The sequence below is a fragment of the Triturus cristatus genome, chromosome 8, assembly GCF_964204655.1.
Source record: "Triturus cristatus chromosome 8, aTriCri1.1, whole genome shotgun sequence".
NCBI lineage: Eukaryota > Metazoa > Chordata > Amphibia > Caudata > Salamandridae > Triturus > Triturus cristatus.
The window spans coordinates 367,359,676-367,377,291 of NC_140591.1; the positions used below are offsets into that span (position 1 = coordinate 367,359,676).

At 41.9% G+C, this 17,616-nt stretch overlaps 1 protein-coding gene across 4 annotated transcripts in view; it reads right to left on the minus strand.

Annotated features, from left to right (window-relative positions):
- Nucleotides 1–17,616, minus strand: part of SPART (spartin) — a 304,345-nt gene that overhangs the window by 198,523 nt on the left and 88,206 nt on the right. For all 4 annotated transcript variants that reach the window (XM_085621718.1, XM_085621716.1, XM_085621715.1 and 1 more), the window contains exon 3: nt 10,803–11,000. In XM_085621718.1, coding sequence (XP_085477844.1) covers nt 10,803–11,000 — 198 coding nt within the window. The remainder of the gene's footprint in view (nt 1–10,802; nt 11,001–17,616) is intronic.

Below are 17,616 nucleotides of genomic sequence, written 5' to 3' on the forward strand. Positions count from 1 at the left end.
TGGTTTCCTTTAAATCTGCACTAAATTTTGGATGGCTTGTTTCCAAAATAAATATTTTTACTTTGGGACACTTACTATGATATGTGTCCCGGATCTCACATATGGGTGATTGGTGGTTTTGGTTTATCAATATCACTGAATTTGAATCACTGAAAAATCTTTTTATCTGATTTTGATAATATAATGATACATTTCCATTAGTAGGTTTTGCATTTTATGAAAGAGAAAAAAAATATCTTATTTGTTTATATATATGCCACAACATATATTTTTTTATGTATAACTTGCAGCCTTGAGGAAGCCCTGGTGGGGGCGAAACGCGCGTCGGCTGGCTGCTATATGTCCAAAAATAAAAATAAAAGTATCTTCTGAATGATCTACAGCGACTATTCTGGAAACTTCTTCATTAAGATGACGAGATGGTTGTGTTTGAGTGTTTAGACACACTTTGGATTACAGTGATATATTTATGGTGTGCCTCTTTGTCTTGTTTTTGAATAGTATGTTCTGGTGCAGGGATAATTATCTTTAATTCTCTCTGTTTATCCAAATTGCTACACTCTAGGTGGATGAGTGTATGACACAAAGATTGCACCCAAGACTCAATTTATTGTTATAGCACTATTTTGGAGACACAATGATGTGCAGATCATCGAAAGCACATCCACCACAGTCTTCTTAAAAAATACGATTTATTTGCTGATCTATGCACTCATTTACTAATTACAAAACTCTTTCCATGGGGATAAAGTAAGAGAATCAATAGAAATATAATTTGAGAGGTTTCCATACATTCATAGTTTAAAAATTATAAATTATTTAGTTTTTTGTATTTTACAAAAAACAACTTGTAGATCCTAATAAGGTAAACCACTATGACCACCTTTGACGATAATAGAGATGCCCTTTTGGAGGATCTCTTTAATTCAAACCCAGGACAGGGAGCAACTCACTCAAAACCATTAACCAAGGAGGGATTGAGATTAAAATTTGTGAGGTTGGAGAGACTAAAAAAACAAGAGCTTTCCCGGTGGTGGGATGTCACGGTGTTACGCAAATACATTGACAAAGAACAAGTACCTAGAGGTCTGCGTGTCCTAATTTTTCCTTCATTTGAAAATCTAGATAGGGGACACCTAAAGGAATGGGAAAAACTATTATTGAATTCATCACTGGGTATGATGGATATTCTTATACGAGATGCAGATCTAAAACGGGATAAGCTTCTTCTAGAAATAGCCACTCTAGAAAAAGAGATACAAGAACTCAACTTACCAGAGGCCACTGAACGCAATCTGGCTATATTGAAAGATGAATTACAAAAACACCAACTTTATCTGCGAGAGAAAAAATCACAAAAAATAAGACGGGATGAAAGGGATTACCGCAATGGCAGAGTATATACATTTGCACGCAAGTTTGACAATATTAAACCAGGGTCGAATAGAGAGGGCTCCGATTGCACATCTCAGACAACAGATGCGGGGACCATGTCAGATGTATCGAGCATTAGCAGTTTGAGAAGTGGGGATTCTTCCAAAGCACAAAGTGGTGCTACAGATGTAGCTTCTGATCCCTTTTTTTTTAGAGCTTCAAAGATTCAGGAAACGCAACAAACAACTGTTCAAAAAAGATATGAACCCAAAAGAACGCGGAGGGGTAGACCAAGATCAAGGAAGACAAGAAAAAGTGGGGGTCACCATGAGATCGGGCACCCGCAATCAGAAAGTGTAGAAAGTCTCCAGGTTACTAATTCAATGTTGTGAATTTATCTAAACATGTGTTGTCAAATGCAGAAATAAATATTCTAAGCAAAGGATTGGGATTTTGTCCCAGTTCAATACCAGATTTTACATTGTTTCATATGAGTTGTTTTAAATTTGTTAGAAATATCAAATTCTTTAAACACTTTCAAGATAAACCACATTCCCGTAACATCTGTGTGATTCCATCTATAAGTGCGGACAAGCCATCGATAAGAGAGATCAAAGATGTACAATTGTTACTTAGCTTAGAAGATTTGGAAGATAACATAACATTAGAAACGGTTGCATCCGAACTTAACTTCGACTTACACTCAAAAATTGACAGTGGGCTTAAGGGCAAATCGAGTTTCACTCCACAAGTACCAGGTATGAACTATGTTGATAAATTTCAACACAATGTGATGCAGGATTTGTATAAAATGGAGGATGAATTTCATTCTAAACGTAGATTTTACAAGCAAAACATCACAATGGAAGAGAGGCAAGCTGTAGAGACTCTTAGAACTAATGACTCCCTTGTCATCCGAGAGGCTGACAAGGGAGGCAATATAGTGCTCATTAATCATCAGGATTATATGTCAGAAATAGATAGGCAGCTTAGAGATACATCAACATACATCAGACTTAGCAATAATCCTATTAAACAAACAAGAGAACTCATACATTGTCAACTTAAACGTTGGAATGATTTATGTCTGATCTCAGATTTGGAGACAAAATATCTCTATAATGATGCACCATCATATCCGTGCATATATTGCCTTCCGAAAATTCATAAGGGAGGGGATTTCCCGCCAGGAAGACCTATCATTGCGGGTATTGGATCTCCAACAGAAAACATTTCTGAATATATTGATGTTTTTTTACAGCCCCTGGTGACCAATCCCCCTCATTTATCCAGGACACCAGGGATGTCCTGAACAAAATAGCAGATGTAGACTGGGTAGACGGGCACTATCTGGTAACTATGGATGTGTGCTCGCTATATACTAGCATCCCAGGACGTCTTGGCTTGACTGCGGTCCAACACTTCTTAGAGGCCAGACCAATAGAAACCTATGAGCATTCGAAAATGTTATTGGAAATGATAGATCTAGTTCTCAATAACAATATTTTTTTACACAATGGGAATTGGTTTTGTCAAATAAGAGGTGTGGCCATGGGGGCGAAATTTTCGCCTTCATTGGCCAACCTGTATATGGGAACTTTCGAACAGGTACACATATAGCGCAAGGGTCCGGCAACTTTGGCCAACAGCATCTTATACCTAGGTAGATACATAGACGATCTACTAATGTTCTGGTCAGGTACCATTGAAGATTTGGAATTATTTTTCCGACACTTGAATGATAATCCCTTTAATCTAAGTTTCACCAAGGAACAAAGTACTACCAATATAAATTTCTAGGATATTACCATTGTGGTAGAAAGTGGCAAATTGTTTTCAATACCTTTCAGAAAGTCTACTGCATGCAATGCTCTCTTGCATGCAGAAAGTTCCCATCCTATCTCACAGATTAGATCCATCCCCTTTGGAGAAATGGTAAGAACGAAAAGAAATTGTAGCGATACAAAAAGATTGAATGAAGAACTTTCACAAGTTGAAAAAAGATTTATGATCAGAGGCTATGATAAAGACTTAATTGGTAAAGCACGTGAGAAAATTGACAAAATTGACAGAGTTAATCTTCTAACGAATAGAAATAATAGGAAAAAAACATCTAATTTGAACAGAATTAGATTTATAACACCGTACTCGCCAGTAGGCACAGAACTGTATAAAATTCTTAAAAAGCATTGGCACCTCCTTTTGGAAGATCCAAGTTTACATGAAAAGGTAGGTTTGAAACCGTCAATCACTTTCAAAAAAGGCAAAACACTAAGACAGACACTATGTCCCAGCTATATTCCACCATTAAAAGTTGGCACATGGTTACCCACTGCTCCAAAGGGTTTCTATAGGTGCGGGGTGTGCAGTGTGTGCTGCTTTGCACTCAACAAAACTATGGAATTTGTATATAACACTTCCAAAAAATACATGATAAAACACTTCATTAATTGCAACACAACTCATGTTGTTTATTGCATTAAATGTTTCTGTGGTAAGATCTACATCGGTAGCACTGTGAGACCCCTTAAAGAAAGAATACAGGAGCATGTCAGAGCAATAAGAAATAATAACACAGATTTTCCCTTAGCGGTTCATTTCAACACCTGGCATAAAAACCTGGAGAAAGTAAACATAGGATTTCATGGCATCGATGCGGTACCATTGAGCCACAGAGGTGGTAACAGGACACTGAGATTACGCCAGATTGAGAGCAAATGGATTATATCCCTTCGAGCAGTGGAAAAGGGAATAAATGTGGATAAAGAACTATTTGAATTTCTTTGAGGTAGTATGTGATCAGACACTGGCGTGACATTCGATGTAGAAAATGGAAAAATGAGTAACCTTTGAGACAATGTACACTGATTAAAGAAAGTGCATGCTTTGGAATGTAAAAATGTGTCTACAGTATGGGGACATGATATCATAACAACTGTCAGGAAGACTTACTGTCAGAAAATACATGCAAATAATGAAGTTATTACATTACTTGAGATAAGAAAAATGCTGAATACATTAATGTAATATCAACCAATAAAATATCTGATGATGTTAGTAGATAAAATATGGAAAAATAAAAGTTTGGAAATTTGCTTTACCAATGCTGACCTAATGTGTTACACAATGTGAACACATTGCTACATCAGGGGCGGCTGGTGACATTTGAAAGTGGTGAGGCGTGTAAGATGATTGGTATACTTCACCGTTGCGAGCGAGCGTAGCGAGCGAGCCCGAACCCCTATAAGGAGGGTTCGGGGGGGTTCTCCCCCCCAGAAAATTTTGAAAAAAGAGAAGAGAAATGGTGCATTTTCAAGCAAATTTGAGAAAGCAGGAAGGTTAATAAAGGAATCGTGAAAGTGCAGTTATAACATTAATAAAGGGATGTCATATAACATAGGTAGCTGCTTATTCAGTATAACCACAGAGCTTCATAACATCTGAGTTCCAACGGATAGGACAAACTCCCTCTAAATCTAAAAGACACAACTTAAAAAACTGACAACTCCTTAAAAAACATCTATGGTACAATGAAAACATGTCTAACACTCGCATTTATTTTCCCCTTGGCACCCTGTGCAGCCACTAATTCTAGCAGCTTTTTCTTCCAGTATAAATTCTCGGCTTTGGCCATGGGCCCGCACAGACGGAATTAAGTCTGAAATGCCCACGTGCCATTTGAGCCATTATAGAATGAGGCCATTGAAGAACTTGCGTGGAACTAAAATGGCCGCGCATGTTCTGTGGGACATTCATCAGAGAGCCATACGGAGACATTATTAATATAATAGCGTGCAATGAGGCGGGATGGACGGTGGGTGGCAGTAACGGAAGGCCCCTATTCACCGGCCTTGTAATAAGCTATAACACAGGCCTTGAAAACGAGGAAGGGCAATGAATCACAATACACCTTCTTCAACACCGTAAATGCAAGTGTCCCACAGTTGCACATAGATACAGGACAAATCAGGTGGCGAAATTACCCTAAGAAATTCCTGAAGAGTCGTGGGTTAACATTTGTGCCAGAGCAGTGAGACCCTCGAACTTCTTTCTCTCAACATAAATAAACTTCAGAACAGACTAACTCCGCTTCGGTGTACAGTATGGGAGAAGGGCAATGAAAAAAAATACAGACTGATATAAATATTATAGCCGGGGCTTTAAGTGGGATGAAAAAACTGGGGAGCGCTGGGGTCTCTCAACCTGTGGGCTTAAACCAAAGACCTATATTTCAGAAAACCCCTGAACACTGAGCAGCTCTGACTAGCATTTAGCTAAGATCATTTACAAAGGCGTAGCATCGGAAGCATGCTGGTAGAGCCCAGTCCGACTTTAAATACATACTCTGTTTCTATTATCTGTGTAGCTCCAGTGCTTGGAATTAACCACAATGTGGCCTTGTAGCGCTTTACAAAAATCTGTCCCTCAATAAATAGAGTAGAAATATGGTTTTATCTCAAAGCTTCTTTGATTTCTGTTCAAACAACCTGCCTGCCGCCACAATGCAAAGCGATGTTTGAAATGAATACCTGCTAGTTTCTTGAAAACAAACCACCATCAATTTTGCTTCTCAATTCAAACAGCAGGTTTTCCTGCTCACCACAATGCTAGGTTACAGCTGGTAGCCTGACTGCCTGCGGTTTCGAGGCACACCTCCTTCAGTTCCTCTTACGGCTCTGGAATCATCAAGTCTGCAACAACTACTGCGCTCATTTCAGTTCTTATTTTTCATTTGTATCGCACCGTGTGCTTCCCGAAGGTAGCCTCAGCGCAGCATAAACATATACACCCAACATCGAAATATACCAGTAACCATTGTGCAAACAGTACAAAAGAGATAAATAAGAACTATGCCCCATACTCAACAGTAAAACAAGCGGTCCAGTAGATTCACAAAGAATTCTGTTCTGATTTCCTGCATTTTTCATGAAATTAAAATGCTCTTGTCTTTTAATATGCCTCAGGTCTGTCAAAGTTCATTTCCACAAATAAGCTACTCACAAAGCAAGCTGCGTAAATTGCTTACGGTTCCTCCGCACCTGCATGTGACTCCAGTGTTTGCTTGGTGGTCTCGATGCAGAGATCTAACGGGCAGAATGGTGAAGTTCAACCGTCGAGTTTTGGTGCCCACTGCACACACGGCAACCATAAGTACTGTACTGTAGTACATAAATCTCCGAGTCCTCCTCTCTGTGTTCCAGTAGAGGAGGAGGCAGACCAAGTACATTAGGAGGCCCTAAAAACCCTTAGTTTTTACACACAATTTTGCGGACTTCACACTTAAGAATGAATCAATCACCAGAGCCCAGAGAGAGGCCTTACCGTAAAAACCCTTCGTTTTTACACACGACAAATGAATCGCCACTGCCAGAGAGAGTAGTAGCACCTGGCTGCACCACACGAGGTCTTGACTCGACGTGGTCTCAGACTCACTCAGTCGTGTCACACACCTCACGAGGTCTCGTCTCATCAGTCGTGCCGACGCGGTGACCGTGACGGAGCCTGCGCAAGCGAGGTCACGTCACGAATCTATGGCCAATTACAGTGCGGCACAGCGGCAGGGCCACCCCACCTCACGCGCGGCAGCCAATGCGGAAAATGCCTGCCCTCAGGCTCAGGCTGCGCGGTGTCTCTGCCAATCCAGACGCTGCATTAGCAGTGCCAGGATTGGCTAGAGCACAGGTGACGGCTCGCCCATTAGGAGACCGGGGCTGCTGCATGAAGAAGCAACCCTCGGCTCCGACTCCCCCCCTTGCTTTCCTGGCTTGAGTGGCTACCTATTGGCCAATGCTATGGGTAAGAGGGTAGTGCGCATGTTCGGGATGGTCAAATCCCAAAATCGAGCATGCGCACTTACCCGCACAATGCAGCAGCGCTTAAGCGCAACTACCTCTACTGCTGTACTGCAGTGTCAGTCAGACAGTCAGCCCCGCCCCCACCCACCCACTTCAGCGCCGCGATTCCGCAAGCGTGCAATGCCGACTGCGCCTGCTGCGCGCGGCCTCACGAGTCTAGTGGGGCATCGCCCCAACGCCCCAATGGACGCACCGCCACTGTGCTACATACATGTCAACAAGAGCTCTTATGTAACATCCAAGACACTTATTGGGTTGTCTGGAATGCCAGATTTGAGAAGGTGGGGAAATAAAACTTGGAGGGACCTATTAGAACTGATGTCATACCTAATGGAATTATATTTAAAGTATTAAGTACAGTGTACAGTGTTATTTTCTGTAAATATAATTTGGTTAAAAATGGTTACTGGATGTTCAACAGCATAACGACATGTTCTTTGTTACGTTTATTATTTAACATTTAGGCGCCGTATGTTTATTTCGGATTTGGCCATGTTGGGTGTACTGAATATTTAAATTGGGATCGAGAAGTTCCCCCTTTGTGAGTAATATTTGGTCGAAAGTTTTATTAAAGAGTACAAGTCCAAATTACTTTAATTATGGTGTAATTAAGTTAGGAAATGTTAGATGGCTGCTGCATTTAGTACGAGTGAATGCAGCATTGGTAACTGTGTCCAGGTTTTTTTTATATGCGTTATTTCTATTTCATATTTGACCACATTGGGCGCACCAAATATCAAAACTGGGAATGATAAGTTTCCCTCTTGTGAGTATCATTGAGCCGATAGATCTAATAAATAAGTACAATTTGGGAAGCTTAAGATGGCCGCGGCTTTTAGATTGAGCTTATGCGGCGGTGGTAACTGTGTCCATCTTCTATGTTTGATTATGGACGTTCGGCGTCACTTATAAGAAACAGATGGCGTTGGGCGCGTTGAACGCCGGATTTATTGGAACATTGGGACGCTGTCTGCAATTGCGCGGTAAGCTGGCATTTGAATAAGATTGGGACCCAGATTGAAGCGATTAGTTTAATCTGAGAGAAAAATAGTATAATATATAAACCGTTTATTTAACGAAGCCTATAAGTATAGCAACCTGGAACAGTGGTAGATGGATATACACTGAGTGGATATGGAACAGGAGGGGGTTTTTCTAAAAAACGTGAATGATATTGCTGGATCGTAGGGCAAATCAGTTTTATACACTAAAAGACATAAAGATGTTGACAGGAGGTCATGTTTCCAACAAGGAGGGTGGCCCATTCATAGACTAGTATACACAATATATACTTTGTTATAGGTGGAACTTATCAAGGCTCCAAGACTTATACAGAAGAAAGCGATGGATTATTATAGAGAGTATACATACTAACGACATTAATAAAACACAGAAATTTTAAGGTGGGTGCACTACGATTTATTTTGAAGAATACTATAGGCTATTTTCTTCTTAAAGTGTAGGAAATCGCCTGTGGACAATAATATGTGGTCACTGACATTGTTATTTTAGCGGCCTGAGTTGCTGATATTTTACTGACTGGAATTGACGTTTAATGGACACTGATTGTCAGATTGGGACCTACGATACTATATAATTGTGGTGAGGAGTACTTCTTATTTGTAACACGCTCTGGCTACAGGTATTATTTTTCAATTTATTGTTTGAAAAATAATGGTACAGTGGTTTATTAAACCTCCACTTGATTTTTTATGATTTCTTCTCTGATCTTAGATTCATTCATTAGGTGTGACATTGTGGTCTTTTTTGGTTTCCTTTAAATCTGCACTAAATTTTGGATGGCTTGTTTCCAAAATAAATATTTTTACTTTGGGACACTTACTATGATATGTGTCCCGGATCTCACATATGGGTGATTGGTGGTTTTGGTTTATCAATATCATTGAATTTGAATCACTGAAAAATCTTTTTATCCGATTCTGATAATATAATGATATATTTCCATTAGTAGGTTTTGCATTTTATGAAAGAGAAAAAAAATCTCTTATTTGTTTATATATATGCCACAACATATATGTTTTTATGTATAACTTGGAGCCTTGAGGAAGCCCTGGTGGGGGAGAAACGCGCGTCGGCTGGCTGCTATATGTCCAAAAATAAAAATAAAAGTATCTTCTGAATGATCTACAGCGACTATTCTGGAAACTTCTTCATTAAGATGACGAGATGGTTGTGTTTGAGTGTTTAGACACACTTTGGATTACAGTGATATATTTATGGTGTGCCTCTGTGTCTTGTTTTTGAATAGTATGTTCTGGTGCAGGGATAATTATCTTTAATTCTCTCTGTTTATCCAGATTGCTACACTCTAGGTGGATGAGTGTATGACACTAAGATTGCACCCAAGACTCAATTTATTGTTATAGCACTATTTTGGAGACACAATGATGTGCAGATCATCGAAAGCAAATCCACCACAGTCTTCTTAAAAAATCCAGCCAAAACATGTTTACTAGCGGAGAATTCGGAGGGAAATAAAAATAGCGAAGGACATGTTTAATAATGAAGGGGCAAATATCATACACTCCTCAACAAAAGTTCTACCGAGAGAGCGACTTCCGAAAAAACAGCTAACCATAAAACAACGAAATGTTCAGCGAGAGGATTTTGGTTTCAACATATTAACTCCAGGAGTGGTCAGGTGCTACTGTAGCTCCAGAGCTGAAATAAAAGCACTTACTGAGTTCTGTTTTTCCTGCTGCACAACAGTGCCCTGTCGTAAAATCTGGACAACCAGTTGCAAGAGTTTTTTTTTTTTAGAGCCTACTGAAAGCCACAGGAATACACTTGTGTCTTTCGCCTCGTGTATATTCGCTGGAAGTGTTTGCCTTGTTGTTATTTTTTGTACAAACTGTACAATTGTTTGCCTTCCTTCTTTTACACGCTCATGTATTCTCTTTTTTCCAAACCCCCTTAGGTTGTAACTGGGACCTTTAGCTTATATTTGTAACTGGCCAAGTGAAATATTCACCAGGGGATGACTTTCGGTGCTTTGCATCAGTGCAACGACTTGTGTTGCACTGATTTCACACTCGAGTTAGATTAAACAAGTGCGCATTTTGTGTCCACAGCTACTTTATGTAAACTTTGCACAGGTGCAACAAAAACACAATTTTGAATCTGTCATGCGCCTTATGTCTTAGAACTATGAGTTCCTTTAAATTACAATGTACAACTGCTCACCAAGCTAAAAATATATATATATGCACACACACACATTAATCATTATTCACATTGGCAAAACCTATTGCATTTACCAATGCTTGTTATAATGGTTAACAGATTTGTCGAAATGGGATTAAAAATGAGATACGGCCCTTTGTTGTTCTGACAACTCCATCTGGCTTTACTTTGGTAGTAAGGGTTGTTAATACAGTAAACTAAGTTAAGTGCTATTCAGACATCTACAACCCTTTGTGCACGTTTTAAATTGAGGAGATGACAAAGGTTTATTTTGCATATTACGTTGACTGTATTAGAAAGTGTATTCTTGTTATGCTTTGGTTTATCGGCATCAGGCATCCAAAGTTAAAGAAAAACATTGTTCAGTACCTGGACTCTCAGGTCCGACATCTGACTTAAGAGGTCTTCAAAAAGCTCTCTGTCAGCTGCAGGAAGCTCTGCAGACAGTACCACTCCCACATAAGAGCCAACAACTTGCGACATCACGTCTGGAAACATGTACACTCCAGTGTTGTAACGCAGAACTGGTGACTGGGTACACATGAGAGGGTACAACCAATCACAAACCTGCAAGAGACAAAGGTTACATAAGTTTAGAAGAAATTAGTGATGTTTCAGTGAAATATTATATAACATCAAAAGGTACAAACTGCTTCACAAGACAACCAACTGACATCAAACTCTGCCACTGTGGTTTTTGGAGTCACTTCCTTTCACGATAAGTGTCCTTTACAGCTGCTGGTTCAAAGGATCAATGACATGCTGGAAAGAACTATATGGTTTAATGCTTACCAAAATCCTATATGTGCTTTGCCTGGGAATGCTGATAAAAAAAGCATCGCAATTCTGGGGTCGGGTGTAATAATTGCCAGCATCTTTGGAATATTTTATTGGTGCTCCATAAAGAAGCCATTAAAAGCATCCAACACTTGCCTCCCCTTACCGGAAAAAACAATCTTGGTTTCTTAAGACAAAACTGCCAAAGATGAGTCACTAGTTCTGCATAATAGAATCCTCATTAAATTGTGGACATCCTTCACGGAAGCTTGTGGTGCCATTTGCGGACATTGCTAAATATGTACACAACTCCCAGGCATTACAACCTAGCTGCTCCCGACAGATGACCAACAAATCCAACTCAATTATGAGAACTTTTACATAATATGTTATGCAACCTCTTCAAACTGAACTTAGCTACAAAGCAGCAGAGGAATGAGGTAGGTAGAGAGGAAAGGGACAGAATCAGCTAATAACCCACAGAATGTTGTGCGGATAAACAGCCTAATGCAGCGTAATTGTCTGTAACGATTCTCCAAAAATAAAGGTCTTTCTCCCAAACCCAATCACTGTTCCCCGAACACCCTCTTTGGTGCATTTAGTAGCTAGCTTGTTTTTTTGGGTACAAAACAAAAAAGTTACTTACCTTTAGTAATATCTTTTCTGGTAGAGAGACTTTCGATCCGCAGATTCCTCACCTATTAAATTTCCAGCAGGCACTAGACTGGATCCAGATGTTTTCAAAGCAAATTCCTTGAGTGCCGGTAAGTGGCATCTTGCACTTAGGTTCTGTCTCACCCAGAACAATGGGCCCACTATATCTCTGCGACCTCAATGCACTACTGTCAGTTTCTTTCTGACCTTTGTCTACGCCAGACACGGAGCCCACAGAAATCCGAATATTCCAGTGTGCAGATCTGTAATTTTGGCATCTTATTAATGCGCTGTATGAGTCCATTCCACAGAATGGGAAGGAGGGTCAGTCACTGAGGAATATGTGGTAAAACAGAGTTTCTACTAGAAAAGGCTTTTCCAAAGGTAAGCAACTTGTTCTTCTGAAGGAGTCTTCTTACATTATGAATAGATACCAAATCAATAACTCCCCAGGTGGTGGGCCTGCGGAATGAATCAGCCAGGCAGATGAGCAAGAATGGCACACCATGCCCCAGCACTGTGGTAGAAGCCTTTTCTCTGGTGAAATGAGCACGCAAGCCTTCTGTGGGATGCTTCTTGGCCGGCCCATACAGATCTCTTATTAATAAAACAATCTGTTGGGAGATGGGTTTTTTTAGTTCTGCTTTCAGCTTTTTGGCTTGAGAGAAGCTCAAAAGAAGTTGGTCCTCTAATCAATGGTCTCTGTTTCAATCGATTAAAAAAACTGAGGGCTCTATTAGGACAAAGCTGGCGGAGCTGCTCATCTTCCTCGGATGGATCAGATAGTGCATAGAAAGACGGCAAAGCAATGGATTATTTTAAGTGGAAGGTGTAATTACCTTTGGCAACCAAGCCACGTTTGTCTGGAAAGAAATACGTTTAAGGTTGCTGAACGGACAAAGCCTCAAGTACTCTCACTCGTGCAGAGGTGAAAGTAATGAGGAACACCGCCTTTATGGTCAAAAGGCAAATAGGACAGCTGTAAGTTTGTTTAAATTGGGGTCCCACAGCGGCATTACAAAAGTTGTTGGTGGGAACATGTGGATTAGCCCTTTCATGAAACACTTTTAAAAAGGCAGGGCTTATCGGGTAACTGCAGGAACGCCAAAAGGGCCGGAAGATAACAATTAACTGTCGCCACAGCCAGTCACCGCTGGGATGGGGAGAGACAAATGAATATAAAGTCAGACAACTTTGCCTATAAAGGATGAATGTCACATGAGGAATACCAGTCAACAAACGTTTCCCAGCGTCCTGCATATACAGTTTTGTGGAAGGACGCCTGGCTGCCAGGATGACACCAGCTACTTTGGGAGCAAAATCAAAAGCCACCAACTGTCACCGTTCAATCTGCATGCGTGGAGGTGGAGGTTGTGCAGAGTGAGGTGCAAGACCTGGCCCTGATGATGCGAAAGGAGGTCCTCCTCAAGGGGCAGCAGAATCAGAGGATATATGTTCATGGCTAGAAGTTATGGGTCCCACACTCTCATCTTGTCCGGAGCCACCAGAATGGAATGGGTCCGGTCTTTCTTGATTTTTTTTTAATACTCTGGGCAGGAGAGGTTGGGGCTGAACAGGGTACTGGAGTCTCGAGACCCAGTTTAGGCGCAAGGCATTTCTGAGGGAGAACTGCCTTGAGAACTCGAACGCGTGCTCTTTACAGGGGCGAACAGATCGAGCCAAGGTTTCCCCATGGTTGGAAGACACCCCTTGCCATCTGAGAGTGTAACTGCCTCTCTTGATCCACTAGGCAATGTTGGCTGAGTTTGTCTGCACTGGAGTTTAAGATCCTGTCAGATGCTGGGTGCTCAGAGAGATGCAAAAAGAACAATTGATGGACAGAATCCAGAACAATGTCATACATTCACCCCCAGTACAGGGATCTGGGCCTGAATCCATCGTTTTTTTGCTCACCATGCCATTCCAGTTTGAACCCAGCCATATGCAATCAGTCTTGACCCTGCAACCAATGGGAACAGTCCAGCCCGAACTGCCAGGCCAAGTCCTCCCTGGACTGGAAACAAGCATACTAGGACTGGTTTCGGGGTTTCAGCCCTCATCAGCCAGGATGCTCAGAGGGATGCACTGACCATCATCCATTCCTTTCCACAGATATAGAGCCTCTTGGTACCCACCACCCTACACTGCCTGTTTGTTGCAGTACCCCATGGAGGTTCTGTTGACTGCAAGCACCTGTACCGGTTCTTGCCTGATGGCTGGAAGGAACACCGTCAGTACCAAGTGAATCGCCTGCAACTCCAACAAGTTGATATGGAAGTGGGTCGTCACCGGAGACCACAATCCTCTGATCACCATTTCTTGCAGAAGAACTCCCAATCCCAACAACAATGCATCCGTCATAATCGTTAGTTCTGGGTGGGCTAGGGATCTACTCCCTGCCCAATTGTAGTCAAGCAGCCACCACTGAAGGTCATTCACATTCTCCTGCTAAACCAGGATGGAATCTGAAAGCTTACCTTAGTGTTGAGCCCACAGACCTCACAGCCCACATGTTCCACCTAGCATGATCCACAAGTAGGATGCAGGCAGTCAAGAGTGGATGAAGCATCAGAGTAGCTCTAGCTCTCACTGACACCCAGATCAAAGGTTGGAACATCGGGATCATAACAAGAAAGTACTGGACTTGTTGGGGCGGAGGGAAGGCTTGGAACATCACTGTATACAGGATGGCACAGATAAAGGGGAGTTGCTGTGAAGGAGTCAGTTGTAACTTTGGGACATTTAAGCAAAAGCCCAAAGACTTTTTGTAAGTCGGCATTCGTCTGGAGGTGTTGTACGACTGTTTGGTTTGAGGAGAGCCTGCCTTCAGCAACTAGTCGTCAAGGTATGGAAAAGGTGATATGCCTAACCTCTGCAGATGGGTGCAACCACCACCATCACCTTTGTGAACTCCTGAGGTGCACTGGTAAGGCCAAAGAGGAGCACAGAGAAATGAAAGTGCTCTTGGGTAACCTGGAACCGCAGGTAATGCCTGTAGGATTGCAGGAAAGGAATGTGAAATATGCATTCTGCAAACCTCACATTACCATACAGCCTCCTGGATCCAGGGTAGACAGAATTTGGGACAGGGTGAGCATTTTGAACTAGTCCTCCCAAAGAAAAAATTCAGAGGACAAATATCTAGGTTAGGGTGAATGCCTCTGTCCTTTTTCAGCCTGAGGAAACAGGAATAAAAGCCAGTACTGATCTCTGATGCTGGCACACTCCCTACAGCTCATATGGCCAAGAGAGCCTGAACTTCCCTCAGAGTATGGACAAGTAGTCCTCCGGGAGGTGTTGTGGTGTGGGTGGCATATCCGAGGGATGTGACAGGAAGGGCAGAGAATAACTGTTTTCCACAATCTGAAGCACCCATTGCTCAGATGTGATGCTACTCTACCCGGGGAGGTAAACAGTGATGCAACCTCTCACCAAGTGATCGTGCACTGTTGAGAGTGACAAAGTGGTTTTGACGCAACTGCTGGAGGAGACAGCTTGGGGTTTGGTGGATCGTTGCCACAGGGGTTCTGGACGCTGGCATCCTGATTCCCTGCCTCTACTTCAAGAGGACCGGGGGACATTCTGTTGATGATGAGGCATGTTCTGGTTTTACCTCTGTTGATATCCCCTTCTGAAGCCTTGAAAGGGGTGAAATTGTTGGGAGGACCTGCACACCGTGGATCGTGCCCAAGAAAGTGCGCGGTTACCTTTCTGTTTTAAAAAAAATATAGGGCCTAATACGCCTGGTCTCTGAAGATATGGCTCCCATTGAATGGGATATCCATCAGCAATTGCTGGATGTCATTGGAGAATCCGGTGGAACAAATTCAAGCATAGCACCTAACCACCATGGTGGCGCTGACTGCTCTACCCAGGCAGTTGGTTGTGTCTAGGCCCAATCTATTGGCCTACTTCACTGAGTATTGTCCATCTTGAGTTATGCATTGTGGGTTTGCCCTTACATCATTGGGTCTGTGTGAAAGATATCTGCCACCATGGCCCATAAAGCACAAGTGTATCTCCCCAAGAGGCAGGTGGTATTGACGGACATAAGGGTAAGGTTGGCCAAGGAGAACATCATTTTGGCGAATGCCTCCATGTGTTACGAATGTCTGGCGCGGTGGTTGGAAACACATTAAGGTTCAAACTGTTGTGGGGGCCTGTACCACAGGCTTTCTGGTGATGGATGTTTTAGGACACAGGAGGGGGCCCCATGAGCACACCTGTGCCACCTTGTGATCTGTCTTTTAAAGGGAAAAATCCAGTTTTTCCCCAGGTGCCTAACTGTGCGTGTAAGGCCTTTTTCAACTCTTTTGATGTACCACGAGGTACAACTCTGTATTCACAGTCACAGGTGACTTTGTGATTCATCTTGATTAATATGTTGAACAATGCATAATCATGCTTGGAGCTCAGACAGCAGAGACAGATCTCCTGTGGGTCCATCACTGACATCCTCTTGTGGCAGTTCTTCCAGGAAATAAATCCTGTAGTTTTAGGAGTGGACGTGGCCCTTGCACACTGGAAATATTGAGGGAAAAAACTCCATCAAGTGTGACCGATTTGAGGAAGCAAGCTCTGGGTCTGCCTCAGGTGCAAAAAGAAAGAAACTGATATCAGTTCAGGCCCTGCGCAGAGCCTCACAATGCCACCTACCGGTACACAAGGGAGTTGATACGAAAATCTTCCAGATCCTGTCTGGTGCCTGGGGGAAATTCACAAGGTGAGGAATCTGCGGTTAGAAGTCTCCAGCAGACAGACACACACACACATACACAGTTCACACTTTGAGACATCAGTTTCAATAGGGATCTCTCTTTTGTGCTGTAGGTCATTGCTGTGAAGCACATCATCTATTTTATGTGGATAATGAAGAAAGTCTTTCACGGCTCCTCCCATCCAAATGTTGATCTTGCTACATGTGATGACAATATCCCATCAGGGCTGCTGTAACAAAGTCTATGTGCGGCTCCACTCAAAATCTCCATTATAACTTTGCTAATCTTCATCTTGGAATCACCATGGCCACTTAACTACATTAACGAAATCTAGCTACAATCAAACAGCATAAGACTTCAAAGTTCCTGCCTGGCACTACACACCTCACAGAATGCTCCAAATCCTTCTGGAAATCAGATAGATAAGGGTTAACATTCTTCACCATACTAAATAAAGTACAGGCATTATTGGGAAACAGGTCGCTCCTTGTTCACTAAAGTGCTGTGCATGGATTAAATAACACAAATCCAAAAATTAAATATGTGAATTATATACACGGTTCAGGCAGATCCACAATTATTTAGAGTAATTATAGAATAAACTTAAAACCACATTTTGCTGTAGCATTTTGATTGGAATTAGTAGACAAAGTTCAAATTTTTTGTTTACCCAGATTGCAAAACATCTTGCCGTGCTGCCCTTTTTCGTTTCATTCCAGATGCCCATTCTCCCACTCTCATTACTTTCCATCTGCTCCTTATGAGCACTTGGTATTGAGTCAGTCTACAGACATCTTAGCTCGAAACAACATTCCACTGTTGCCAAGCGCTCGAACTGCATTAACTTCTATTCATTTTGTCTCTTCCTCCAACCAAAATTGAAACAACCATTTGCAATGCCCTAAGGAAACATGGGAAGAGTTGGTTCTGCTTCATTCAAACAAAGGCCCAGAAAAGCCAGAAACGTTTGCTAAGTTCCACCTACGTCCCTCTCAGTGCATGTATTATGTATTCTGTGGGATGCATATAACAAA